The following is a 24478-nucleotide window of genomic DNA, read 5'->3' on the forward strand; positions in this document are numbered from 1 at the left end:
AAGGAGACTACACCCTGTCCAGACAGAAGCTGCAGAGCAAGGCTGGAAGGATCGAGGATGACAACCTCAGCCAACGTCGGTGTCGTCACTACTGAGCTAGAGTCTTCACAAATGTGCATTTTGGGAGGTGATTGCACGTCGACTAGTGCTCGACTGTCGTCATTGTCGGTGAGCTGGGCTTTGCGCGGCTGAGTTGTCGCGCTGATCGCAGCATCACGTCGGTGGAGACTCCAGAAGAAACAAGGCAACGCACAGCAAGTGTCGTAGAAGGACCATCTGGGGAGATGAATATATTCTCAGCCCACGGTAGCATACAGCATCCGTACCGTTATCCTATGGAATTTGAAACCAACATGAACGATAAGCGAACCTTCAACAAGGGTGACTTCGTGTCCTCTCGAGCAAGCTACCCAGTGTGCGATGTTCCAACTCCCCCAGATTCGGAGGCCGCAAGCATCCAAGAGTCTGAAGAGCATCACGGTGTAGAGCAGGTTCCGTCAGTTCGGATTCCAGATTGTTTTGGTTCCATCATGGCCCCAAAACCCATCGTCAACCCTAATTATTTCGCTGCGAAAGCTAAGGGGGATCGATGGATTGCCCGGCACATGGGTCTCGACAAGGCGACAGCCGCGAAGAATGCGCAAGCTGATTTGTGCTACCTTGCGTCCATATGGTCGGCAACAGCGTCAGAGGACCGCCTCGTCATGATGCTGGACTGGAACAACTGGGTAAGTGCTCTTTACTCAAGCTCATGTTCCTCAAAATGGCTGACAGAGCTTTCAAGGTGTTTTTCTTTGACGATGAGTTTGACGAAGGCCGCCTCAAAACGGACCTTCCTGCCGCAAAGGAGGAAGTAAAGCAGACACTAGCTATCATGGAAGGCACCGCACCCCGGTATAGCCCGGAGTGCAATCGCGTGCGATATATTTTCCAGACATGCTGCGATCGAATCAAGGCAACATCCGGTGAAGGTACGGCTGACTCACATAAGCAACAATTACGAGGTCGCGATGCTAATGCTAAACAAAAACAGAGATGCAACAGCGTTGGATAGACCAACACAAGCGATATTTCGAGCAGCTCATCGTACAAGTTGACTTGGAGGCTAGAGGTGCAACCCTCACATGCGACGTGGATGCATACTTCAGGCTGCGTAGGGGCACAATTGGTGTCTATCCAGCGATCACGCTCGCCGAATGGGCCGGCGGCATACAAGTACCCTCGAAAGCTTACGATCATCCAAGCTTGCAGAAATGCATGCAAGTCGCAGCTGATCTGGTGATACTGTGAGTTCAGCATCGTCACATTATATTACGAAGAGTGCGTACTGACATTTTTCAGTGTCAATGATGTGCTCTCCTACCGCAAAGACCTTGATCTGGGTGTGGACTTCAATTTGATCACGTTGCTGATGAAAAATCAGCATCTCACCGTCCAGCAAGCCATGGACAGTGTTGGCGACATGATCGACGATTGCTACCGCCAGTGGTTCCTCGCTTTGGCAGATCTTCCCTCCTTCGGCGAGGAGGTCGACCGCGAGGTTATGAAGTTCGTGGAGGTGTGCAGAGCGATGGCGCACGGAAACTTATATTGGAGCTTTCAGACGGGTCGCTTTCTGGGGAACGAGGGCCATGATGTTCATGAAACTGGCCTCATGGAGCTGCCACCTGGATTTGATGACGCTCATGAAGACGAGCCCCTGGCCACTCCAATCGCATCGCGACCGTACTCGGGATGTCGGTCGTCTACAAATGGATTAGACTCAGATGATGGTGGCCATTATTTTGTTCGCTAGTAATGTAACCTGTACAATGTTTCAGCTACCTGCAGCCTCCAGCTTTCGAAAATACAACACGGGAGGATTCAAAAGCAATGAGAAACCGTCAATAGCTCGATCCTTCGGGAGTTGGTCCTTACCCAGACCGGTTGGTGTGGCGGGCCGTTTCCGGGCGTACGCGTAAAACCCCTGTTGATCATAGCGGAGATGACATCGTAGCGCTGCCATCCTGTTACAACCTTATGATCTCGGACCATCTATACTTTTGCTCGAGCATTCCTTGGGGCTAATAAGTTGTCATGTGACGTGCACTCACCGCCCCTCGCGTTTGCAGTTTGCAGTGTCTCGCACGTGCCGCCGCCGATCGGACCCAATGTTGTCTCCAGCAACCCAGTGAGGCTCGAACTAACGTCTTCTGCCAAGTATCTCGTCCCGCCACAGTCACCTCAGTTTCAAGGTTTTCACCATTACGATGACCGAATTGTGCGTCCTGACTCGAAATACATGCTCCCAATGATGTGCTATGTGCTATTACTGCTTTCGTAGAACACTTCAATCTATGACCATACTTATACAATTCCTCATCACTACGCTCCCCTCGCTTATCCACTTTATGCCTCTCAATTCCGCCCGCCATGCTCAGCACACTAATCCTGTCCCTGATAGCTTCAGGCGTCTTGTACTACATTATTAGCGCGTTTTACTGTGTAACGTTCCACCCGCTCGCTTCAGTCCCGGGTCCTCCCCTTTGTGCATTCAGCCGCATCCCCTACTGGTATGTCTCGTTCGGCGGCGTTGACGTGTTCTGGATGAAGCGGCTGCACGACAAGTATGGCCCCGTCGTTCGTTTCGGACCCACCGACCTCAGCTATGCATCCGCCGAAGGTTGGCAAGAAGTTCACGGCGCAAAAGTGCAGGAAAAGGCGGTGGAATTCTCGCCTCAGCCTGTCAACGGTATTTCTTCCCTAGCATTTTCCTATGCAGTAGTACTTACACCAGCAGGCGTCCCACCCGTCCTGACAGCCACCCACCCGAACCATACCCGCGTGCGCCGCCTGTTCTCGCCCGCCTTCTCCGCGCGCTCTCTGAAGGCGCAGGAGCCTCTCTTCCAGAAATATGCCGATTTGCTCAAGCACAAGGTCTCCGAGGTCGGCCAGGATGGCCAGAAGCCGGTCGATATTGGAGCATTGCTGAATTTCACAACCTTCGATGTCATGGCCGAACTCACCTTCGGGCAAAATCTGGGCATGCTTGCGAAGACCGAATACAGTCCGTGGGTGGCATCCATTGTTGAGTCTCTCAAGATGCTGCCCCTGGTGGCAATGATTAACTACTACCCCTTGCTACGCGTCACGTTGTTTGAGCGGTTCCAGCCAAAGTGGATTGCGGAGCAGAGAGAGGCGCACTGTGCGTTTTCTGCGGATCTGGTGAATCGGCGGTTGAAAGTAGGGTCGAAGAAGCCTGATGTGTGGAACCTTGTGCTGGACGACAAGGGCAAGGGACTTACACTTGAGGAGATGCATTCTAACGCTGAGCTCTTCATGCTGGCAGGTTCGGAAACAACGGGTAAGTCATGACCACAAATGGAAGCATGAATACCTGGCTAACTGAAACGCTTTGCAGCAACGCTTCTGAGTGGTGCTATATACAATCTCCTCAGGAGCCCACGTTGTTTCGCGAAGCTGGTCGATGAAGTCAGAAACGCTTTCGATAGCGACGGAAAGATGACACTGGAAAACCTCGGCAGCCTAAAATACCTGAATGCATGTACGTGAAGGTCTCCTGCACCACCAAACGATAATTTGATCGTTTCTTCGTGCTCACTGGTAGCTCGTCGCACCCGCAGCCAGAGCCTGTCACACGACTGGGAGTTCCCTCATGCCTTGATGGAACAGAGGAAATGCTGACTCCACACCACCCCCAGGTCTTAAAGAAGCCCTCCGGATCTACCCCCCCGTCCCCATCGGCAGCCCGCGCATCATTCAACAAGGCGGCCAGATGATTCTCGGTACATGGGTGCCCCCCGAAACCCGCGTCTCCGTACACCACTGGTCGACGTACCACTCTTCCTCCAATTTCACCGACCCCAACAGCTACGTTCCCGAGCGGTGGCTGGGCGACCCCAAATACGCCGGGGACGCCTTCAGCGCGCACCAGCCGTTCGGCTCCGGGTATCGCAACTGTATTGGGCAGAACATGGCCATGCATGAAATGAGGCTGATAATGGCGACGTTGTTGGTGGGGTTTGATTTGGAGCTTTGTGCGGAGAGTGAGGGGTGGGATGAGCAGAAGAGTTTTGCACTGTGGATCAAGGACCCGCTGATGATAAGAGCGAGGCCGAGGAGTAGAGGTCGAGGCGACAAGCTGTAGAAAACCCCCAGAAGAGCGGTTGAGACGAACGCAGACGTCGTGGACGACCCCGAACAAGCCCAAACGATTAGAAAAGCGATCCTACACTGGCTGGCGGCTCTAATTTGAGCTTTGCTAGATGTTAGATGAGCAGGATATGCAGATACAAAACTCGTAAAATCTGTGCGAGGTGTGTGGTGGCCTGCCAGTATTTTCAGTCGTGCAAGAGTAAATACTCATTCTTAGGAGGGTCAACGGCCAGTTTCAAATGTTAGCTTGCAACCTGGACTGACAACAAATTCACTAGCAAAAGAAAGCAATCACAGCAGAGATTTGTTAAACTAGAGAAGGGGTAAATTAGAGAAGGAGCTATCATCATAGCAGCCATACCCGTAGAGCAGGAACTCCATCCTCAACTTCACCAGATGTGACCAAAAACGAAGCTACCCTCACCAAAACCCTTGCCTGCTCCTATGCACCATCGAGCCATCCCACGCTCCACTAACGCTCCACCTGTAATCCACGATCCCAAGCTAACACACCCCAGCCTGCCCTTTCCCTATCGCTCCAATCCATCCCGCCACCCGCACCACTCACAACAAGCCCTCCACCAACCCCCTCACCTCCCCCTCGCTCATCTCTCTAATTCCCAATAGCTCGTTATCGTCATGTCCCGAATAATCGCACCCATACTCCAGATCCGAACACCCCAAAATCGGCACCAGCGTATACGCAGTACCAAGATCCCGCCTGTCCACGGCCCCCCAAATCTCCCTCAGCAACTCGTCCGACCCCTTCGCACTCGTAGTCCACTTCCTCCCATCCTTCTCCTCCGCGTAGCGCAGCAGCTGGTTCTGCGTCACGACCGCAGAGTGGATGTACACGAGCCTGTCCCTTGTCTCGTCCTGCCTGGCGATGATGGACACGACTGCGTGCGCAACGTCCGAGAGCAGGGCCGCGCTGAAGCGGACGTCGCCGCCGTTGTACCGCACTGCGCTCTTCGCCTTGACGTCGAGCAGGATGTCGGTGGATTGCAGCACCCAGTCCAGGAACCACCCGTTGGCGATGGCGGTCCAAGAGAAGGCGCCGCCCGTCTCGCGCACCTTGGCACGGAGGTGCGTCTGCGTGGCTGCCTTTTCCCTGATGATGGGGAGCAGGACTGCTTTCGGGTTGGCCGAGTCCAGGCCGTATTCTGCGGGGATGAAGCGCGTGGCGCCGGCTGCGACGGCGGCGTCAATGAGCGGGTTCTGCGCGTCCAGAGCCGAGGCTGCGACGCAGGAGATCTGGTGGGGTCAGCGGGAGGGCTGGTGTTCTGTGTTTGGCGGACGCGGAAGGGGAACGGGTGCGCTTGGGGCCGGGTGGGCTACTGACGACGACGGAGACGCCTCCCAGCGCGGGAATGATGCTCCCTGCGTCTGCTAGATCAACTTGTCTGACCGACATGTTAGGGTGGAGAGGTAGTTTCTCCGCAGCCATCGAGCCCACGCGCGTAAGCACCGTCACTTTGTGCTCGGCGGCGAGGAGAGCTGCTAGAATGACAGGCCCGAGAAGGCCTGTGGCGCCGGCAAGAGCGACGTGCGTTGGCATATTGTCGATGGGTGAAAGATGAGAAGTAAGAGACGGAGAAGGATATGATGGGTATGGTTCACGAAGGTGGTACAATGTGAGGTGGGCTTATATACATAGCTGCAGAACGGCTGGAAATGTAGGCTACGAATATCAGTGTCGGTTCCGAGCATGTATTTTGATAGACAGCGAAAACATGTGTCAGGGACGGAGTTATGATCGTGCTGTAAAGGATTTAGCTGTCGGGTCTGAAAGTCCTGTATTGTGTACATGTCGGATCCGATCGAACGGTGAAGTGGGCGTGTCGGATCCAGGTGCGAAATGGTCATCTCGGATCCGGACCGCGCCTGAAAGATAGTGCGGATTATTCATATCGATGTGCTATGGTACCTACATAGATCGTATACGCTTACTTCCGGTTCACCGTTAGCCCTCGGCTCGTCCCTTCTTCTGCCCGCGGTTCTCCCCCCTTGGCCTTGCCTTTGTCCCTTCCGCGCTGCGAACGTGTTTATCACCGTCCAGGACCAACAATCAAGCGCAGCGGCTTTACTACTGCAAGCCCTTTCCATTCCAGCGAAGAGCTGCATGTCTTAAGACGCATGTCTTACCCTTTTTTTCTTCCGCTGAACTCATACGCAGCTGTGCTGAGCGTGCAGGCTAATATAGCCTTCCAGGTATTTTGTTAAATTGTAAATCGAATCTCGATGCGCGTCGTTCACGTGAAGTAGTTCTCGCCGCCTCGCTCAACCAAGCTCGGTGTGCTCGGCTCCGTCGCCGGTGTGACAACCTGCGGGACGAGCCCTTTCATCATATGCACCAGATCCGCGGCCTTGAACGGCTTCTGCATGACGCGATCCTGATTTGCAAGTCAGTGACATGCTCCTTCTAATCCTTAGTCTGTGGCATACTCACCGCACCCGCCGCAAGCGCGGTATCGATCTGCTCCTGCCGTACATTCGCCGTGACCGCGATAATCGGCAATCTCGCGCCACCTCTCGACCCAATCGCCATCGCCTGGCTCAGCAAACCCTCGTCATCAGCCTCGCGCTTGCGGATCGCCTTGGTGGCTTCGAGCCCGTTTAGCACGGGCATTTCCAGGTCCATGAGCACTACATCATATACCTTCTTCTCCACCAGTTCTAGCGCTTCGCGCCCGTGGTTTGCAACGTCGATCATGCAACCGGCCTTTTTGAGCTGCTTACCGAGAACCTGCTGGTTGATGACATTGTCCTCTACAAGGAGAACGTGCAGCTTCTGGGGTGCTGGCCCCACGCCGCCACTCTCGTGGAAGAGCTCCCCAAGGGTCTGTGGACGGCGTTCGACGCGCCGGGTTTTGACATAAAAGCCGAATGTGGAGCCTTCGCCGGTGATGGAAGACACACCAATCTCGCCACCTTGCTTTTCGGTAAGTTCTTTGCCTGTGCACATGTTAGTAATGGCCCTGGCGAATTTGTGTGTATGACGCACTGATGAACAGTCCAAGACCGCTGCCGCCGTATTTCACGTGCGTCTTCATGTTCGCTTGGCGAAACCTCTCGAAAATCTTGTGGATCTCCTTTCCCTTCAGACCGATGCCCGAGTCTTGCACAGAGAAGGTCAGATAAATTTCCTCCCCTTGACCCCAGTCTGGAGACGCAGTCACGTCTGAGTAGTCCTTGACTTTCGACGCCCAGAACGTGTCGGCTCCAAACATGGAGCGTGGATCTGATTTACAGGCACCGAAGCGGACCGAGATCGTTGGAACCTTGGAGGGCTTTACAAACTTAATTGCGTTAGTTAGGAGGTTGATGAAGATCTGAGTAACACGCGATGGGTCGAGATACACGTATTGGATATCCAGCCTTGCTAGGGAGGGGTCGGAAATCACGCTGTAGCGAATGTTGTTCGATTTGAGTTCGGCCTGGAAGATGCTTGAGATGGAGCTGACCAGCTTGGCAGGACGCGTGGCAGTCGGTGTGATGGAGAGCAGCATCGAGTCGAGCTTACTCAGGGTGAGTACATCGTCAATGATTCGCTTTTGATGGTTGGCGCATTGCATGATGATGTTTGCCGAGCCCAGATTGTCATTCAACGTCTCGGAAAGCATCGCTGGAACTTCTGCGAGTTTCGAACGACATTCCTCCACAGCGCTACATATGTCGTCTGCACAGTGCACGATTGCGCTGAGCGGGTTCCGCATCTCATGTGACACAACATCGATAAAGGCCTCCTGTTGTCGTTTCGCTTCGCGGGCTTCGGCGGCCAACCGTGCCTGGAAGTTCTCCGCCCACTTGAGTCTTGAGATATCCGTAGTGCATGCCATAAGGGATCGAACCGTTTCTCCCTCGCGGTAAGGAAAGGCTAGAATCTGGAGCTGGGCGGGCTCCGCGTCGCCATTTGGTGCAGTAAAAAGACGCTTCAGTCGCATCTCTATGCTCACGTGATTGACGCCCGACTGTAGGGTCGCCCAAGCCTCCTGCGCTTTAGGCAGATCTTCCTCGACGTAGACGTCCCAAAAACTGACTAGCTCCAAATGCTCTTCTGCTGTCATGCCCGACAGTGCGTAGTATTGGTCGTTGGCCCAGATGATTTTCCCATCGAGACCCATGTGAATCATGCCGACCGATGCATGTTCGATGAGATGGCGCAATTTCATGTCACTGAAGGCCAGATCGTCTTCGAGCTTCCGTTGGCGCTCCCTTGTCTTGACAGCGCTGAATGCGAGGTTCATGATGCTCGATACAGCGCGTCCAACATCTTTCAAAAACTGTAGGCATGCGTCATCAAAGGGTCGACGGGGATTTGTCCCCACGACGAGGTAGCCAGACACTCGGGACCCGCTAGTGATGGGCAGGATGCCGATCTTTTTCGAGGGAGAACCGAATCCGGCCCACGACGCCGAATCGAAGCGCTCGTCGTAGTCGATGGTCAGGATGTCGGACCCTGCACGTCGACACTCGGGAATGAGCCCTTGGTTGCTATCGATTCCATGCTTGTCCACGATCAAGTTGTGGCCTGGTGGTAACCCATAATGCCCGCGGAGCCGCAGCACGTCTGGTGCGGAGTCGTCATCATCGTCCACCTCGTACAACATGGCAAGTGGCAGGTCGTTGGGGTCGGTGGCGAGCGTGTCTAGGATGTGGCAGCAGGCGGCGTCGGGTTCGAAGTCGGCCTGCGAGGCGAGGCGGTTGAGAAGCATGGTGCGGCGGTCGGACAGGCGCTGGCTCGTAACTTCGAAGAGCGAGTTGTAGTAGCCCTGGGGTTGGTTGGTGGGCCCGTCGCCGATTGGGACGAAGTTGCCGTTGAAGAAAGCCCTGGACTGTCAGAGAAGGCGCCCACGACTGCGATGCAAGACTCACTCCTCGGGCCACCCTTTGCGCTCGACGATGAGGGCATGCTCGGGCGAATAGTCCAGGCCGACGCCGGCGTCGCGGCACCTGTCGAAGAAGGGCTTGATGGTCGGCCACAGCTCTGGATAGCAGTCCCAGAAGGATGATGCCATGCTGGGACTTGGTCAGCGGCTGCGCGAGCAGCACGGGCGGGCGAGGGCTGCTCACAGCTTGGGATGCACGGCAGCCGCGAGCGGCGCATACGTCTCGTTGTAGATGGCCGTGTACGAGTCGCCCCTGTGCTGTCAGCCGCTGCGGCGCGCAGTTGAGGCGGGTTGGGCATCGCACCACCAGATGCACGCGGCGCGCGAATCGGCGAAGACCATGCGCGTGAACAGCCGCAGCGTCGCGTCCCAGGTGCCCAGCGGGCCCAGCGGGCTCCTGGCCCAGTCGGTCTCGCGGAAGAAGCGCACATGCGGCGTGTCGGGGAGGTCGAGCGTCCAGTCGCGCTGGTCGCCCCCATCGCCTTGGGGGGGCGGCGCGGGGCCAGGACGATGCTCCAGCTCCCGCGCCAGCTCGTCTGGCGGCGGCGTGTTGGGGTCGTGCATGGGCTTGGGCGGCAGACGGGCGAGAGCGTTCGTCGAGGAAGCACCGCTGCCGCCCGCATGTGTGTGCAGTGGACGCGCAGACGAAACCGCGAGAGCGAGGCTAGCATTGCGCCGACCTGACTCTTTCACGCCGTGGGTAGGGCTGCAGTCGAGACGGGCCGTCTGAGATTAGCGAGCCGGCCCCAGCTGCGGCCTCGAACGCCCCCCGCCCAGACCGCAAGCTCCAAAGACAGCCGTGGCCTTGTTGCCGCCCGTCGGTTGCATTCGACCTAGTTTGCGGATGCGCGGGCTTGCGGCCAGATGAAAGCCTGTCACTGACGACAGGCGCCCGACGCGCAGGAGCACGCGCCTTGCAGCGTCGAGACAGCATGTGACATGCACATCCTCCACGGCAGTGACGACTGCCTTCACGCAAGGCGTGGCCAGCCATGTCCAGGCTCGCCAGCGCTCATGGATAAGACGGCGCCTAGACCTGAGCCGCTCCCATCCGCATGCCGGCCCAGTGTCGCGAGGCACGCGCCCGCTCCGCGCCACAGGAGACGACGGTTCGGATTGATGTTGTGCATGTGTAGACGACACTACTTCGGCTCTTCTCCCCGCTAAGCGAGCGCCTTCCGCCCGCATTGTTATTTCCGGCTGCCTGTTCCCTCACGCAGCTGCTGTTTCCGTCTGGACCTCGCCGTAGCACGCGTCAGCACGCGCTCTGCCTCTACCGTGTACACGTCCCAGCCGCCTGCTTGAGGGAGCAAAGGAACGACATCAGCGGGGACGTTGGCATGGCCGGAAGCGCTCCTCCACAGCGCTAGTCCATGGCCTCGCCGACAGTGGCTTCCAAGCCTCGTATGGCAGCCCTCGCAGCCCTCGAGCTCTTTGGCAGCTGCTCAAGCGAGTCCATCACCATCGACGACAGGTGGGCGAAAGCAGCACTGTCTACCTCGCCTGTGTGACGCTTCCGCACCGCGACTCGGCCCAACAGCTGCGCCAGAGTGACGACAAGGTGCGGAAACGCGTACAGCGCTATGAACGACAACTTCAGCGACTGCGTTGCTGGTGTCGAATCGCCATCCGACTCGGCGATACCTCGCGTTGGCATGTGGTAGATGTTGTCTGTCCCGAACTTGAGGATGGCGAACGAGTCGTGTTCGACTTGTTTTCGTATTTCATGCAGCTGCTGCGCAAGATCGGAGCGTTTTGCGACTTGAAGTGCTTCGACAAGAACCATCACGCCAATGCAATATTGTAGCGTGATTTGAAACCAACCGAATCGATTCCGCTGGCTGAGAAAGTGAATCCGTCTCTCGCATCCCGAAAGTGGAGGCTGGACGGATTTCTTGAAGATGACCATGGTTTCCTGGAGCGATCCCCATACCCAAAGGACCGTCTCTTCGTCGACTCCCTCGCGCAACGCCTCCTTGACGGACGTAATGCTCTTCCACATGAGCGTCTGGCAGACGGACGCTGCCCCGATGATTTGGGAGGCACGCTCATCCGTGACTTCAGCCCCGTTTACACACCACTCCTCGGTCGCAGGGCCGAACGAGCCGACAAGAAAGGCTTTGGACAGCCGCCACGCAGGCTCGCTGCAGGCGCCATTTAGGCCCGACGTCAGCAGCGTGCGCATGTCACTGGTCATCGCATCGGATGTGTCCCACATAACTGCGGCCCAATACGCCCTGCTCTCGAGATCCAGGAACGTCTGCGTGATATTCAGCAGACCTTTTTTAACTGACATCCAATGAGCGCCTGTATTCCATTTGACTTTCAAGATGACTTGCCTGGATCGCACCGCTGCCGTAGCTTTTGGATGTGCATCAGAGCTGTGTGCATGCAGACTGGCCCTGTGATGCCCGAAAGCTCTTCCTCTTCGCATATACCCGCTGGTACGGGCGTTTGAGCGAACAAATACAGTGAGAGCACCGACCGATACGAGACTTGGTTGAGCAGCGCAACCATATCAGATCTTGAGCTTCGCCAACTGGTCGCCGCAATCTCATCAGGTTCGGTCGCTCCCGGGCCCAATGGAAGCCAACGCGCAGTGAAGGCTAAGATCGCTCGGTCCAGGACTTTTTCGACCGGGGATGAAGGGCGGCAGGGAGGACTTGATGAGTGGTTTTCAATTACGTTACTCGTCGAAGCCGCCGGCGGACCAGTTGCAGTCGTGGCCATCGGCATCCACGCCTCTTCAAAGCGATGTTCCACATCAAGCCTTCTCATCAATTCTGACAAGGGAGTATTGAGTCCGCTGTTTGGGTCATCTCTGATTGATACTGAATTAGACTCCACTCCAATCATCGCAGGGATTACTCACACGAATGGGCACCCATACCGACCAAGCAGCAGACCGAAATTCGCTTCGAAGCCGTACTGGAAAATGCTTTCTGCCCACGACGTCAAAGCTTCTCCAGGGAGCCCAAGATGCGGAGGTCGAGCTGCTAAGTGGTCCTCAGTGTCTGTGCGACTCGAACCCGTCGAAGCAAGAATGTTTGCTTGATTTCGACCGCCATCGCCGCTGGGCGTTGAGGTTTGGTAGGCTAGGAATTCGGGACTACTCTGTCGGTTCCGACTGCGGCGTCCTTGCGCCACTCGAGCGAGTGCAGGCCGAGGTAGGGTCCGCTCACCAGCGCCCTCAGGATGTAATGGGTTGTCATGCGATAAAGAATTTCGACTTGGCAGATTACTGCACTTCTTTGCTCTCGCATGCTTCATCCACTGTACGGTATCGTAAGCATTGCCAAAATTCACAATCACAGTTCCCAAGCGCTCCTGAGCCACACCATCTCGGATCCGAACGCATGCAGCAAGCTCACGTATCCGCAAAACAATACAACGTATATACAACGTCAAGATAATGGAGCTGCTCACTTCAAAAGTACAAGGCTGATCTTTCCTCTGACATCTCGAGCATGGTCCGCCTCCGGCACGTTGCACTGCTTTCGACCCATCGCACGCCACGCGGGAGAGCCGGCACGCATCGCAGCTGGAGAACTGTGTCCGTTTTGGAGCTGCTTGTCGGGGCATGTCGGCACCAATTTATTGCCCATGAGAAGGATTCGTAGGTTGGGTCAGAAGCCATGGACATCGGATCCGAAGTGCATGGTAGTAAGAATGCATTGGTAAGCAGCCATGCAGCCCCACTTTTCTACTCACATACTCCTTTCCGCTTCTTCGGTCAACGTGGTAGCCGTCCCCTCAGGCCTGCTGTCAAAGGGGCTGTGCCCAGCATCTACCTCAATCCGATCATCGATCTTGCGCGGCCCGCTTCCCTTTGCAGAATCGACACGATACTGCGCGTTGAAAACCCCTGGCACAAGGAAAGCGACCAGGTAGACGAGTCGAATGACGCCCTTTTCAGTCACCCCTATACCCTTGCAGGTTCCAGCAAGACATGAAGATAGCCAATATACATGCAAATCGATGTCGATGTGCTGCCCAAATAGCTAGGAGTAGCTAAAAAGAAAGGCTGAGCACCGCTTCCACGCAAGGGGAATCAGCTCCTCGTTCGATGGGGTTGTGGAGGAACGCGTGTGAGGCTCGCTACCTAAAGGTGGTGGGTCCACAAACGTCAACACGCTGAGGAGCACTTAGGTGGAGAGGATTCACACAGCGTCGATGCATATTTGGAGCGAGGAATTGGTTTATCCGTGTATATATAGACGCACATTTTGGGTTTGTCGTCATCAAATCACAAATCGCATCGGTAAATTAGTGGGTCTACCAGTGATTGCCCTGAAATAGATTTTTCTTTTCTTATTCTGGTCTTTGTGTATAGAATTTGTAAACTTCGATTGAAGGCTTAACTAGAACTTGCTGCATCACTGCGCGAATACCATATTTGGGACCTAGTTCTCACCTAGCCTCGCTTCTGTCCCCGGCGGCTTCCTTGTGATTCCGTCGGCGCATCTATTCGTCATTGGCTTAACTTAGCCTCCTCTACGCCGTGAGCTGGCTCCTCCTCTTGTGAGTTGAGTCAGGCCTTGCTGGTGTAGAGGATCCTGTTCCACTTTTCGCCTGCGTCCTTGTTTTGGCCGGAGTCGGTGATTGTAGTTTGGTGTAAGAAAGCTAGCGAGGAATACGCATGCTGCAGAGCGGGTAAGATACCTATTTCTTGCTAGGCTGCATTGTTCAGCTGTGTGATCAGGCAATTTTGTTGGATCCAATATTGTACTTGGTTGAAGTGTGGGTCACGCCCATACGAACCGCAGGACGTGCCTTCGCCTCTGCCCTACCAGGTCCCGCTAGGAAATCGTTTCCCGAAACTGTAGTTGCTGAGTACACGAGCACACCTTAACAATATCAGCAGCTGATTTGGGGAATTTCGATCTTGGCCGGCGGGACGGCGGGCGCTATAGAGACAAGATTAAGTACGTCGGAGTTAACGAAAAGCATCTTACGCCATCCTAGTTTGCCTCCTACAGAGCGTAAGCATAAAATATTCTCTCAAATGGCTTCTTGCGCACATGAAACGACTCTACTGAAGAATTCAACGAAAGAGCTAAACATCCTAGTGGCAACGCAGGACCTGTGTTCCGTAGCAATTTACACTACAGTAATGCGATGAGTCGCATAGCCCCTACTTGCTATCCCCCGAATGAATCCCTTGCACAATCCATTCAGCCTGCTCCGCAATCGACAAACTCTCATCAAGCAATCTCAGCAACGGGATCGCAGTTTTGAACGTGGTCAGGAACCAGTTCCGCAGCTCCACTGCTATCAGACTGTCGACTCCGTACTCCGCCACCGATTTGTTCTCCTGGATGGTCCCCACGGGAATGCCCAGAAGCCCTGACATTTTATCCTTGGTAGCGGCAATCACTAATTTGCGGCCATCATCAGCATTTCCGGAGCGGAGGGCTACCTGAACCTCTTCGAAGACCTTGGACACTACAGCTTCTACTAGTGTCGACGTACTGTTCCCAGATCGCTGATCCTCTGTAGCGCGTACGATGTGTGAGAACTTCTTGTCCCCCATCCAGCGCGGGACACCCCTATTCGTACCGTTCTTATCCAGCATCGCGGCCAGCTTGGTAGGCTCGAGACAAGTCGTGATCTGGGCCTCGGCTAGCGGATCGAAGCGTCTCCAGGGGCAAGATATGGCGTTGCCATCATGCTTTGGCAGCGGGGCGTCCAGGAATGCGGCTTCCAGCAGTCTTAGGATACCCAACTCCCCCGTTCCGTAGAGATTGTTTCGATCAATCATGTTCCTCGTGATATCTACCTGCCCAACATATCCAATCTCGGTGATCAGGCCCACGGCAATGGCGCATGCGGGTAGACCCAGTGACCGACGATACCGTGCGAAGGCATCTTGGAAAGAATTTGCGGCGCAGTATGTAGCCTGCGTAGGCAATGCAACTACAGCCTCATAGCTACTTGTCATGATAAAAAAGTCAAGATTGAGGTTGTACTTGAGGGTCGCTTCGTGGAGGTTTTGAGTGCCAGTGACTTTGGCGGAGAGGCCGAGTGTCCAGTCTGCGTAGGTGAGGACTTCGAACGCGTGATCGCAGAAGGTGACAGCGGCGTGGATGATGCCTTTGATGGGGAGCGATATGTTGGACATGGATGCATCCACAGAGGAGGCATCGGTGATGTCGCACTTCACTACCGAGACGTTGATTCCGCTCTGTGCCAGTTCGTTGAGGATGTTGACTGCCTCGGGCGTAGGGACTCCTGAACGAGACCAGATCTCCAAGTGTCGAGCACCGCGCGTGGCCATCATCTGTAAGATCCCCAAGCCAAATCCTCCGGCTCCGCCCACGAGGATGTAGACACTATCAGGGTCGAATCTAGCCGAAGGTTTGTGAGGAATGATCTATCAGACATTAGCTTCTCTCTCGGAGAACGGAAAAGCATGCTTACCTTCAGTGGGGCTTCCTCAACTGTGTATGTCACCGCTACCTTACCTATATGTTTGCCTTGCGAAAAGTACATCAACGCTGATTCTAGCTCCGAGATATCGAACGTTTTGACTGGAGAAATAGGGTGCAGAACCCCGGTGGTAATCATCTCGTTCACCTCGCCCATCAATCTACAGATGTTAGCAATGGAGGATAAAGGCTTATTGATAAAGGAAAAGAATACCTAGAGCAGAAGTCTGCATCTTGACGAGCCATAATGCTCAGATCAAAAGAAGCGTATAATGCGTTCCTCCTGAAGACCTCCATGGACAACGTGGCACCATTCTGTACATCTACTCTTCCAACATCTATGAACCGCCCTCGCGGTGCCAAATGTCTCCAAGATTCGTGCATCATGCTCCCTGTGGATGTGCTGAGAATAACGTCAAATCCCCGACCGTCTGTGATACTTGGAATCCGCAGCAAGTCATCCTCGTTCCTGGATGACAATATGCGCTCTTTTTCGAGTCCGATTTGTTCATGAAGGAAATCGACCTTGGCTTGGTTTCCTGCCGTAACATAGATATCTGCTCCGATGCTCCTAGCGACCTGGATTGCGGCAAGACCGACACCTCCTGTGGCTCCTTGTATGAGTACGCGCTCTCCGGCTTCCAGCCGTGCTAGGTGGTTAAGCCCGTAGTGCGCGGTGCAAAAAACGATAGGAACACCCGCCATTTCCTCGAAGCAATCTTCAGGCCTCATCTTCTGGGCGAATCCCGCGGGAAGCCGAATAGTGGTTCCGAACTTAGCCCAAGCCAACCCATAGATACGATCACCAGGCTTCAAGCCTTGAACAGCGCTTCCGCTTTTAGTGATGATGCCAGAGCACTCGGAGCTCAATGTGTCCATGTCGATTTTCCCAGTAGAAGTCGCAAGATCCTTCCAGTTCAAACCAATTGCGGCTGTACGGATTTCGATATAGTCAGGCTGAAGCGGCTCGAGCATGCTCTCATCTGATTGGAAGACTAGAGAGCTGATGAGACCCGGCTTAGAAAAGTGGGCGCTCAGAGCTGCATGGCTGCCCATGGGTTCCAGAGCAGTCTCTTGTTGCGAGTTGTATCGTTTTCGGTATTCAACATTGAGCTCCTCATCGAATATGAGGCGGCTTGTGTAGACAATCCCATCTTTGACCGCAAGCTCGCGCTCGAAATCATTAAGATGAATGAGCCTTTCTCTGCGAATGATCTCTGGTAGTAGCTCGGGATCGGTATTCAGGTCGAGAGACCTTTCCAGCAAGATGATTCCGTGACTAGCTTCGGGGTTCTCGGTTGTGAGCATGCGAACGAGGCCGACTGTGGTCGCAGATCTCGGAGTATTTCCCTGCAAGGTATCCCCAATGACCAGCCAGAGGGCGGACCTCGCACTTCGTATAGTGGACTTCAATTGGAGGAATTCTTGCTCGCTTGCGTCGGCGACGCTGTATCGGTCGTTGTCCAGGCAAAGGATTATTCGCGAAGATGGGGGAATACTGCCGCCGAACGAATGCAAGACTGGCGTCAGCCCTTGTTGTTGTAGCTGAGCCGAAATAGCCTGGTGTGCTTCACTAGCCACTCCTCGGTGAACCACATATACCTCGGTCTTCAAACTGCAAGATCCATCGATCTCTGGAAGTTCGGTCGCCGTCGTAACAATTGTTGAAACGATCCCATAAGGCGCTTCATAATCACTCAACTCGAAGTCAACGCCCGAGAATCTGCTCGCTTGAAGTGCCTCATTCCACTCTGCTGTTGCCAAGAAGGGCGTATCTCTCTCTTCATCCTCGCTCCACCAATCTGTGAATGTCCCATAAATGATGTTTGTTCCAAAAAGAGGTCTTGTTGTCTCCAGCAAAATCAATTTGCCATTTGGTTTCAGAAGTAATCGGATGTTGCGTAAGGCACATTCTACGTCTGGCGTAGCATGCACACACTCTGATGCTATGATCACATCATATTTCATATCGAATCCCTGCTCATGAGGCGCGCTGTTCATGTCAAAGACGCTGAAGCTCATATTCTTACATCGAGAGAACTCAGCTCGCGCCGAGTGAATAAAGCCGCTGGATACGTCAGTGAACGTGTACGAGCCGTACCGTTTCGGGCTTCTATCCGGTGCGAGTGTACTGATGGCAATGTTGGTCGCGGCACCGGTGCCGGCTCCAACTTCAAGTATGTCCATGTTTGGATTGGAATGACCAAGTAGGTCTAGGACATTCGACAGTTGTCTATACGCGACCGAGATACCGAAGCCAGCTGTGTAGACTTTCCTGAGGATGCCGTCTCTCAATGCAACTTCGAGCCCTGTTCTCATCTCAGCCATGATATCGTCCATCTCTGTGAACATGCGGTTTGCGATCTCAACATCTACGACGTCAGAGAGTTTCGAAACAATGGCGTTGATTTCATGTTGTCGTTCAGCGCTGGTCATGGAGCGTACAGCATCCGCAAATGATGACTCAATGGCGCTGCACTTGTTGATCCATTTCAGAAAGCGTTGTAAATGAGGCGAGCTGGGCCTCAAAGCGCCGTATCTCTCTTGTAGTCCCATAATCATGTACATAGCTAATCGGTCCATCTCTTCAAATGTTCCTTGGACTGCAGCTCCAGGTATTGGAGGTGGGAAAAGCTTGTTGGCCTGATTATTTGAGAGACTGGAGATGTCTGGTTTCCATGCCAATCGTAGATACTCGTGCGTTTCAGGCTTCTCAATGGCCACACCTCCGTCGTAGGAAACGCATTTCAGGTTGGTCGTCTCAGCAATGGGAGTCCCATCTTCGGCGAATATTTGGTAGCTGGCATGCGCACCACGTAGTCCTGTTATTTGACCTTTTGCAATGCAATATCCCCACTCTTGCTGCGGTCTTACTCCTGGCCATACGACCATTTCTTCTATGGCTACGGGCACGAATGCAGTCTTGAACCGATCCGTTTGGCCTCCATGAGCGGCGATAAGCGAGAGTTGGTGACAAATATCCAATGAGGCGGGATGAACCATATAGGGTGACTCGGGTCCTTGCGTGAAGTAGGCCTGTGCCGGATTTAGATGAATTTTCGCGCGAGCGACATTTTTATACGGATCCGACGTAAGATCGAGCATCTTGGAGAATGCTGGACCATACCCGAGTCCGGCTTGAGTGAAATGGGAGTACCAATTTGGGACGTCGATGAATCGTTGATTTATCCCTTCGTCCAAACGACGCGTTGGAGTAGAAACTGCTGATGAGATAGATATCAGACCCGAAGCATGTTCTGTCCATGTACCCTCCTGGGATACTGAGGAAACTTGGAATTCATGCCATTTTGGGCTACCTGATGAAGCTTGTAGGTTCGTCAAGACCTCGACTCCGGTGTCATTCTCGGGTATCTGTAAAGCTGACCTAATGAGTACGTTGCGGAGCTTGAAGGAATGCTTGCTGGGTATCTTGGGCTGGCCCGAGACGTACTGCGACAGAGCTTCAATTGCCATACATACGTACGCTGATCCTGGAAGCACTGGGTTGGGGAGTAGTTTGTGGTCGTTCAACCAGGAAACATCCTTAAGCCGCAAGACGTTACGCCAGGAAGGTCTGCGTTTGGCGCAACCAGGTTGCAAGTAGCCAATGAGATCATGACGCAAGAACTTCCTTTGTCTGATTTCGCGTGATATGCGTGTCTCATGGGAGACCACAGCTCCGTAGCTGTATTGATATGTCGGTAAGTCGATACGGACGGAACCCATGTCGTATTGAGTACTCGTTTTATCTGGTATTTCTCTCGCATTGACTCGCATGATGTCCACAGGGTAGTCGCTGCAGAAGAGGTTTCCGCAGAGATTCATCAGACTCTTCTCCTCGTTCTCGAATCTCTTTAGTGATGGTAAGTACTGTGGTAGTTCAAGAGTCGCTCCAAGATATTCTGTAGTGATGATCTGTTTGAGAGGACCCTGAAGCGCAGAGTGGGGACCGATCTCAACTAGAATGTCTACTGAAGCTCTTGCGCCAGTGAGCATTCTGGACACTGCCCGTGAGAACTGTACAGATGCTTCGAGATTCTGGCGCCAATACTTAGCATCGATTTTCAGTTCTATCGGTTTATCAGGAGCCACAGAAGAGATCCAAGTTTTTCGAGACAGATTCGTTGCCACTGCTTCTGGGTATCTTTCTTTGACTTCTTCCAAAGCGTGTCTCAGGTGCATTTCGTATTTCTCCCCCACAGCCTTCATGTGATGGGAGTGATATGCGTTCCCACCAGTCTTGAGGATTCTTGAGAATATACCCTGTGCCTGTAGCTTTAAGTGTATATCTTCTATATGGGATTTGTCACCTGACAATGTGACGCTGGAAGGTGAGTTTACTGCCGCAATCTTTATAAAATCTTCTTGACCTGCAATCAATGACTGACACTCCAGTTCCGATAGCCCAACCGCTAGCATTAAGCCGGCGCTTCTATTTTTTGCGATTGCCTGTCCTCGGAAAAATGCAATTACTACTGCCTCCACTCTAGAAATGAAACCAGAGGAGTATGCTGCCGCTATTTCACCGGAGGAGTGACCCACGACCGCATGGGGTGTGATAGACCAAGAGTGGAGAAGGTCTACAATAGCAATTTGCAACGACGTACATATGGTTTGCGAAACTTCAGCGTCTTGTATAGAGTACTCCGTGTCTCCGTAGAAGAATTCAGTAATCGTCCATGGCGGTTTATTGGAGAGGCTGCATATGATGTCGTTTTGGGCTGATATTGACGAACGAAATGCCTCAAACGCAAGCAGTGCTCTTCCCATGGTCTGCCATTGAGCGCCTTGACCTGTGAACACGAAAGCCAAGCGAGGGACCTTTGAGCCTTCGCATTGACGAGATACTGCGCCCTCTGGCTGATATGTTTCCGAAGCGGCCCGAGTGTCCACAACCTGGTATGACCTGAAACGAAATTTTGTCCTACGTGCGAGCGTATGTGCGGTGTCTAGTAGTCGGTGTTGAGGGATTATAGGCTTCAAGATGCGCATATTTTTCATTAGGGCGCACTCGTCATGACCTGAGAAAGGCAATACTAGAAATCGTCGTTCTATTCCCTCCACGTTGGGTTGAGGGTGGCTCTCTGATCGCAGCAGGCTCGAAGAGATAACTTCATCGACTTCCAGCTTAGTTTGAACAGCATTATTCGCGCTTGAAGATTCATCGCCGTTGATACCGTTGACAGGGTTGAGCCTAGACGATCTGAAGGTCGGAATTTGGCTGGAGTATAACGAGTCCGAAGTACAATATCCATTCGTGGAATTCGTAATATGCTGGTTGCCATTTGGAACAACAGAGGCAATAATATCCTTCTTCAGAATGTCCGGGTGATCTAGGATACAGTGGGCATTGGCACCACCGTAGCCGAAGGAGTTCACACTGGCCCGTCTGAGTAAACCCGCTGGCCAGCGAGTAGGTTCGGTGACAACCTCTACCTGTGCAGATTCAAAGTCAATAGCAGGGTTTAATGTAGTGACTCCCGTCGTAGGTGGTATACAATCGTTCTCAAGAGCAAGTACACATTTGATGACGCCGGTGATGCCGCTTGCACTTTCGCTGTGACCAAGATTGGTTTTGACGGATCCGACCAACAGCGGGCTGACTCGAGTGGAGGCGAAAACTCGACCAATGGCAGCTACCTCGACGGGGTCGCCCACAGGAGTTCCAGTTCCGTGACACTCAAAGTAGCCGGTACTCTGAGGTGATAAATTCGCATTCTCATATGCTTGCCGTATGAGTGCCTCCTGTCCTTCCACTCCAGGATGTGTTATTCCAGCCGTCTTTCCATTTCTACATGATTACATAAGTAAGGGCCTCAATAGTTGAAAGAAGCTTGCTTACGAATTTATCGCAGTACCTCTGATCACAGCTCTGATAGGGTACTCCCCCTGCACTGCCTCCGAGTATCGTTTCAGGTATAATGCGCCGAATCCTTCTGCTCTTCCATAACCATCAGCTGATGTATCAAACGTATGACAAGTCGAAGTCTCCGAAAGCGCGCCGAGAGACTTTGTTAATTCTTGTGCTTCTGGTGAAAGAATTAGATTACTCCCTCCGACTATTGCGGCGTCGCAGTCTCTGTTTCGAATCGCGTTAACAGCCATGTGTAATGCGTACATGGACGATGAGCATGCTGTGTCTAAAGTAACGCTATACATCAGTCAGAAGTGCTCATACTCTCGGGCTAGGCACCAACCTTGGACCACGTAGATTAAAGACGTGATTTATCCTATTGCTTAGGATACTTGCGCTAGTGCCCGTGGCTGCATAAGGCTGTATGAAGTCGATATCATAAACATGATTCATCTGATAGTCTGTATTGAAGTTGCCAACAAAGACTCCAGTTTTAGAACCTGAGAAACTCTCCCATGGCTCGGCTGCACTCTCGAATGCTTCGTATGCAACTTCCAACATCTTGCGTTGATTGGGATCCATAGTCCGTATCTCGGAATCTTTAACACCGAAAAATCTGTGATCAAATAGCCGGGGATCTTCGGCGAGAAGATTAGCCCCCCGCGTATGTAGACTTCCAGGTCTATTGCTATTGGGGTGGTAGTAACCATCGATGTTGATTCTGTCGGGCGTGAATTCGCGCCATCCATTTCCTTTCGACATTAGGAGATCCCATAACTGTGAAGGGTTCGAGACATTGCCAGGCAGTCGACAACCTTACCAAAAATTAGTGATAGTATCCCCAAGACTTCGATATACGCCACTTACCAATACCTACAATTGCTACTGGCTCTGGTATAGAAGACGACCCGACGGGTCCTTCCCGTATGTTGCTTGTCATGTTAGGAAAAGCTTGGGCGTTAGTGAAAATCCCGAAGGACGCAGACTGTTCTGACAGTGGGATCCGTGATATGCAATAGTACGGAGAGCACAGAGCAATTTATGATCAAAGCAGCTTAGGGCTAATGTCAGATTACATCACGGATTGGATGATAAGTACGGTCTAGATTCCCCTTTGGGTGAATCTAAACAGTATCAGGCACCGGTCCAATTTACAGACATGGAGTGATTATGTGTTGTTTCAAAATATATCAGCCCTTACGAAACCCTATACTAATCTACTCTGATAAAGTGTCTTAGTCATTCCGTCATCTATTTCCCAGCTGCACCTCGATAAGACCCATAGACCCTTCAGCATGGACTCTCGTCATCTGCAATTTGTTAGCTTAAAAGAGATTTATTGACTAGTGCGGCATACCTGTAATCGTGGATCCGCCGCGTGTAAAAGGTTTCTGAAATCTTGCAAAGTGCGCTGCTTAGCGCCTAAAGCAACGAACATCATCATGTCAACTTGCCTCAAGCTTCTCTCTTCGTACCGAGTACGCGCCCCGTGTTCTGGCATGATTGTATCGTTAATCAGCAGCGAAGTACTCGGTTCTAAGACTGGTACGATGGCTCGCAAAATCTTGACGCAGTCGGCATCGCTCCAATTATGAGTGATCTGCCGAAGTAGGTAGACGCCTGCACCTTTAATCGGCTGCGGATTGAAGAAATTGTGCTGTATGAATTTCACACGGCCCTCTTTCACTGGTCCTGATTCTTGTTTGGATGTGTGAGCAAACATGGCGGGATTACCATCTTGTACAGTAATGTTCAAGTTGGGATATTTCTGATTGGGTCAGTATGATGCTGCTTGAACAGGCTCCTTGGTTTCTCAGACGTACATCCGCTAGAGCAATGCTGACGTGACCACTTCCGCCGCCTATGTCAACTACCTGCTTATCCCCAAGATCAGACCATGAATATCCATTCCATATCTCAGACGTTTGGCGATCCACTGATTACCTAGTCAATACAGGTGCCTTTACGGAGCAATCTTGACACTCACATTTCGCAATTCCAGCCATCGCAGACGCAAAGCGAGCGCCCAGGTTCGGGTTCTCCGTGTAATATTGGAAAAGAGGCATCCCGAATGCTTCATGGAATGGGCTTTGGCTACCATTTCTCAGCGCTGTGGTAGCGCTTCCCGCTGCCTTCAAAAATTCTTCAAGTTGATACTCTGCAGCCGCTCGGAGCTGTGGATCTCTTGCAAACACAACACTCCCGTGTGTGTGCACGAATACGTCCTTTTCGATTTCCTCGAATACCCTCTGAGTGCACAAAACATACAGGACCCGCCTCAGTATATCGTCAGGGAGGCCAACGCTCTGAGCGAGTTTCGTAATAGTGATGGGAGAGCCTTCGGGTACAGCGGCGAACACGCCGTACGCAAAAGCTATCTGATAAGCGGCCAAGTCATGGTGAGAGGCGAGAAGTTGTCGAGTGTGCGCCTGGGGCCCGTTCACTAGAAGCAAAAGATCTCCAGCAGCATCATTGAGGCTATTCCGGAGGCGTATATATGAATCTGTGATGGGAACATCCGAAGACTCTGGTGCGAAATGTGGCACTGGCACTCCCGTCGTTTCCAATTCTTTGACGATGTCTCCGGTGATGGACAGTATACTCCTGGCAAGATCAAGCATCTGGTTCTCGGATTGGGGCGCCATTTTGATCATGAAGAGGTAAGTCCAACAATATGCGAATTGCCATCGAAGGTAAGTTTTGGAATGTATAGAGTATATTACTTTTGCAGAAGGTCTGTATTTTATGACTAAACTCGGATAATCCGAGAGTAAGCTATAAGCTTGAGTGGCGAAGAAACTTGGCGTTCATTTTCGGCAAAATTGCAGCCGCTGCATACACGACACGGATCGCGTAAAAGCAGATATGCAGACTCCGTCATCCGCAGCAGATTGGGGCCAAATGCAACCTTTTCGCTGAGAAACGGCTGAGCGAGTGTTCCGTAGCATACTGGGGTTAGTGCTACCTGTAGGCGTTCTTCATTCTATCCAATCACCGATCGAGAAAATACCGAAGAAACCAATCACAAAAAGAATGCAGCTGTCAGCACACTCACGCTCGTTGCACAGGCTCGGAGCAACGTCTATCTATCTGTACATTCCCCCGAAGCGACCCTAGTAGTGCTTCAGAATTAATTAATTCTCGGTGACCGC

At 52.9% G+C, this 24478-nt stretch overlaps 9 protein-coding genes across 9 annotated transcripts; 4 read left to right on the forward strand and 5 right to left on the reverse strand.

The window, feature by feature from the left end:
* Positions 1–353: 353 nt before the first annotated feature.
* On the forward strand, positions 354–1795 carry CC84DRAFT_1217178 (Presilphiperfolan-8-beta-ol synthase; the record flags this gene model as incomplete). The annotated part of the gene is made up of 4 exons (XM_018182872.1): positions 354–728; positions 785–971; positions 1034–1286; positions 1342–1795. The coding sequence occupies 4 exons, from the start codon at positions 354–356 to the stop codon at positions 1793–1795; spliced, it is 1269 nt and encodes a 422-aa protein (XP_018036241.1).
* Positions 1796–2376: 581 nt separating this feature from the next.
* CC84DRAFT_1259223 (cytochrome P450) lies at positions 2377–4147 on the forward strand (the record flags this gene model as incomplete). The annotated part of the gene is made up of 4 exons (XM_018184892.1): positions 2377–2731; positions 2780–3343; positions 3401–3544; positions 3702–4147. The coding sequence occupies exons 1-4, from the start codon at positions 2413–2415 to the stop codon at positions 4145–4147; spliced, it is 1473 nt and encodes a 490-aa protein (XP_018036242.1). The 5' UTR covers positions 2377–2412.
* A 572-nt stretch (positions 4148–4719) lies between these two features.
* CC84DRAFT_1090863 (oxidoreductase CipA-like protein) lies at positions 4720–5713 on the reverse strand (the record flags this gene model as incomplete). Its single annotated transcript, XM_018174378.1, has 2 exons — positions 4720–5409; positions 5498–5713. The coding sequence occupies 2 exons, from the start codon at positions 5711–5713 to the stop codon at positions 4720–4722; spliced, it is 906 nt and encodes a 301-aa protein (XP_018036243.1).
* A 501-nt stretch (positions 5714–6214) lies between these two features.
* Positions 6215–9323, reverse strand: CC84DRAFT_739563 (autoinducer 2 sensor kinase/phosphatase luxQ). Its single transcript, XM_018187248.1, has 4 exons — positions 9031–9323; positions 7160–8985; positions 6605–7110; positions 6215–6548 (listed from the first exon to the last, which is right to left on the reverse strand). The coding sequence occupies exons 1-4, from the start codon at positions 9171–9173 to the stop codon at positions 6408–6410; spliced, it is 2616 nt and encodes an 871-aa protein (XP_018036244.1). The 5' UTR covers positions 9174–9323; the 3' UTR covers positions 6215–6407.
* CC84DRAFT_739590 (uncharacterized protein) lies at positions 9074–9879 on the forward strand. Its single transcript, XM_018187249.1, has one exon. It carries the CDS (start codon positions 9277–9279, stop codon positions 9772–9774), a length of 498 nt encoding a protein of 165 aa, XP_018036245.1. The 5' UTR covers positions 9074–9276; the 3' UTR covers positions 9775–9879.
* A 442-nt stretch (positions 9880–10321) lies between these two features.
* On the reverse strand, positions 10322–12006 carry CC84DRAFT_739660 (uncharacterized protein). The gene is made up of 3 exons (XM_018187250.1): positions 11887–12006; positions 11384–11834; positions 10322–11333 (listed from the first exon to the last, which is right to left on the reverse strand). The coding sequence occupies exons 2-3, from the start codon at positions 11820–11822 to the stop codon at positions 10411–10413; spliced, it is 1362 nt and encodes a 453-aa protein (XP_018036246.1). The 5' UTR covers positions 11823–11834; positions 11887–12006; the 3' UTR covers positions 10322–10410.
* On the forward strand, positions 11455–12554 carry CC84DRAFT_1164310 (uncharacterized protein). Its single transcript, XM_018178461.1, has one exon. It carries the CDS (start codon positions 11921–11923, stop codon positions 12455–12457), a length of 537 nt encoding a protein of 178 aa, XP_018036247.1. The 5' UTR covers positions 11455–11920; the 3' UTR covers positions 12458–12554.
* A 1188-nt stretch (positions 12555–13742) lies between these two features.
* CC84DRAFT_1244536 (polyketide synthase) lies at positions 13743–22325 on the reverse strand (the record flags this gene model as incomplete). The annotated part of the gene is made up of 8 exons (XM_018184157.1): positions 22194–22325; positions 21670–22141; positions 21315–21623; positions 15687–21263; positions 15465–15633; positions 14183–15417; positions 14066–14127; positions 13743–13891 (listed from the first exon to the last, which is right to left on the reverse strand). Exons 1-8 carry the CDS (start codon positions 22264–22266, stop codon positions 13743–13745), a joined length of 8046 nt encoding a protein of 2681 aa, XP_018036248.1. The 5' UTR covers positions 22267–22325.
* Positions 22326–22573: 248 nt separating this feature from the next.
* On the reverse strand, positions 22574–23981 carry CC84DRAFT_1244547 (sterigmatocystin 8-O-methyltransferase precursor; the record flags this gene model as incomplete). Its single annotated transcript, XM_018184158.1, has 4 exons — positions 22574–22626; positions 22671–23094; positions 23150–23262; positions 23314–23981. Coding segments are annotated over 4 exons (1258 nt in total), but the record flags the coding sequence as incomplete, so codon positions are not given.
* Between the last annotated feature and the right edge of the window lie 497 nt (positions 23982–24478).

Source organism: Paraphaeosphaeria sporulosa (genome assembly GCF_001642045.1).
Source record: "Paraphaeosphaeria sporulosa strain AP3s5-JAC2a unplaced genomic scaffold CC84scaffold_5, whole genome shotgun sequence".
NCBI lineage: Eukaryota > Fungi > Ascomycota > Dothideomycetes > Pleosporales > Didymosphaeriaceae > Paraphaeosphaeria > Paraphaeosphaeria sporulosa.

Coding starts and splice junctions, on each gene's coding strand:
- CC84DRAFT_739563 (XM_018187248.1), bottom strand. CDS start 9,173: ATGGCATCATCCTTCTGGGACTGCTATCCAGAGCTGTGGCCGACCATC. Junction 8,986..9,030: donor CGCAAAGGGTGGCCCGAGGA/GTGAGTCTTGCA, acceptor CTGACAGTCCAG/GGCTTTCTTCAACGGCAACT. Junction 7,111..7,159: donor CGGTCTTGGACTGTTCATCA/GTGCGTCATACA, acceptor ACATGTGCACAG/GCAAAGAACTTACCGAAAAG.
- CC84DRAFT_739590 (XM_018187249.1), top strand. CDS start 9,277: ATGGCCGTGTACGAGTCGCCCCTGTGCTGTCAGCCGCTGCGGCGCGCA.
- CC84DRAFT_739660 (XM_018187250.1), bottom strand. CDS start 11,822: ATGAGAAGGCTTGATGTGGAACATCGCTTTGAAGAGGCGTGGATGCCG. Junction 11,334..11,383: donor ACGGCAGCGGTGCGATCCAG/GCAAGTCATCTT, acceptor ATTGGATGTCAG/TTAAAAAAGGTCTGCTGAAT.
- CC84DRAFT_1164310 (XM_018178461.1), top strand. CDS start 11,921: ATGGGCACCCATACCGACCAAGCAGCAGACCGAAATTCGCTTCGAAGC.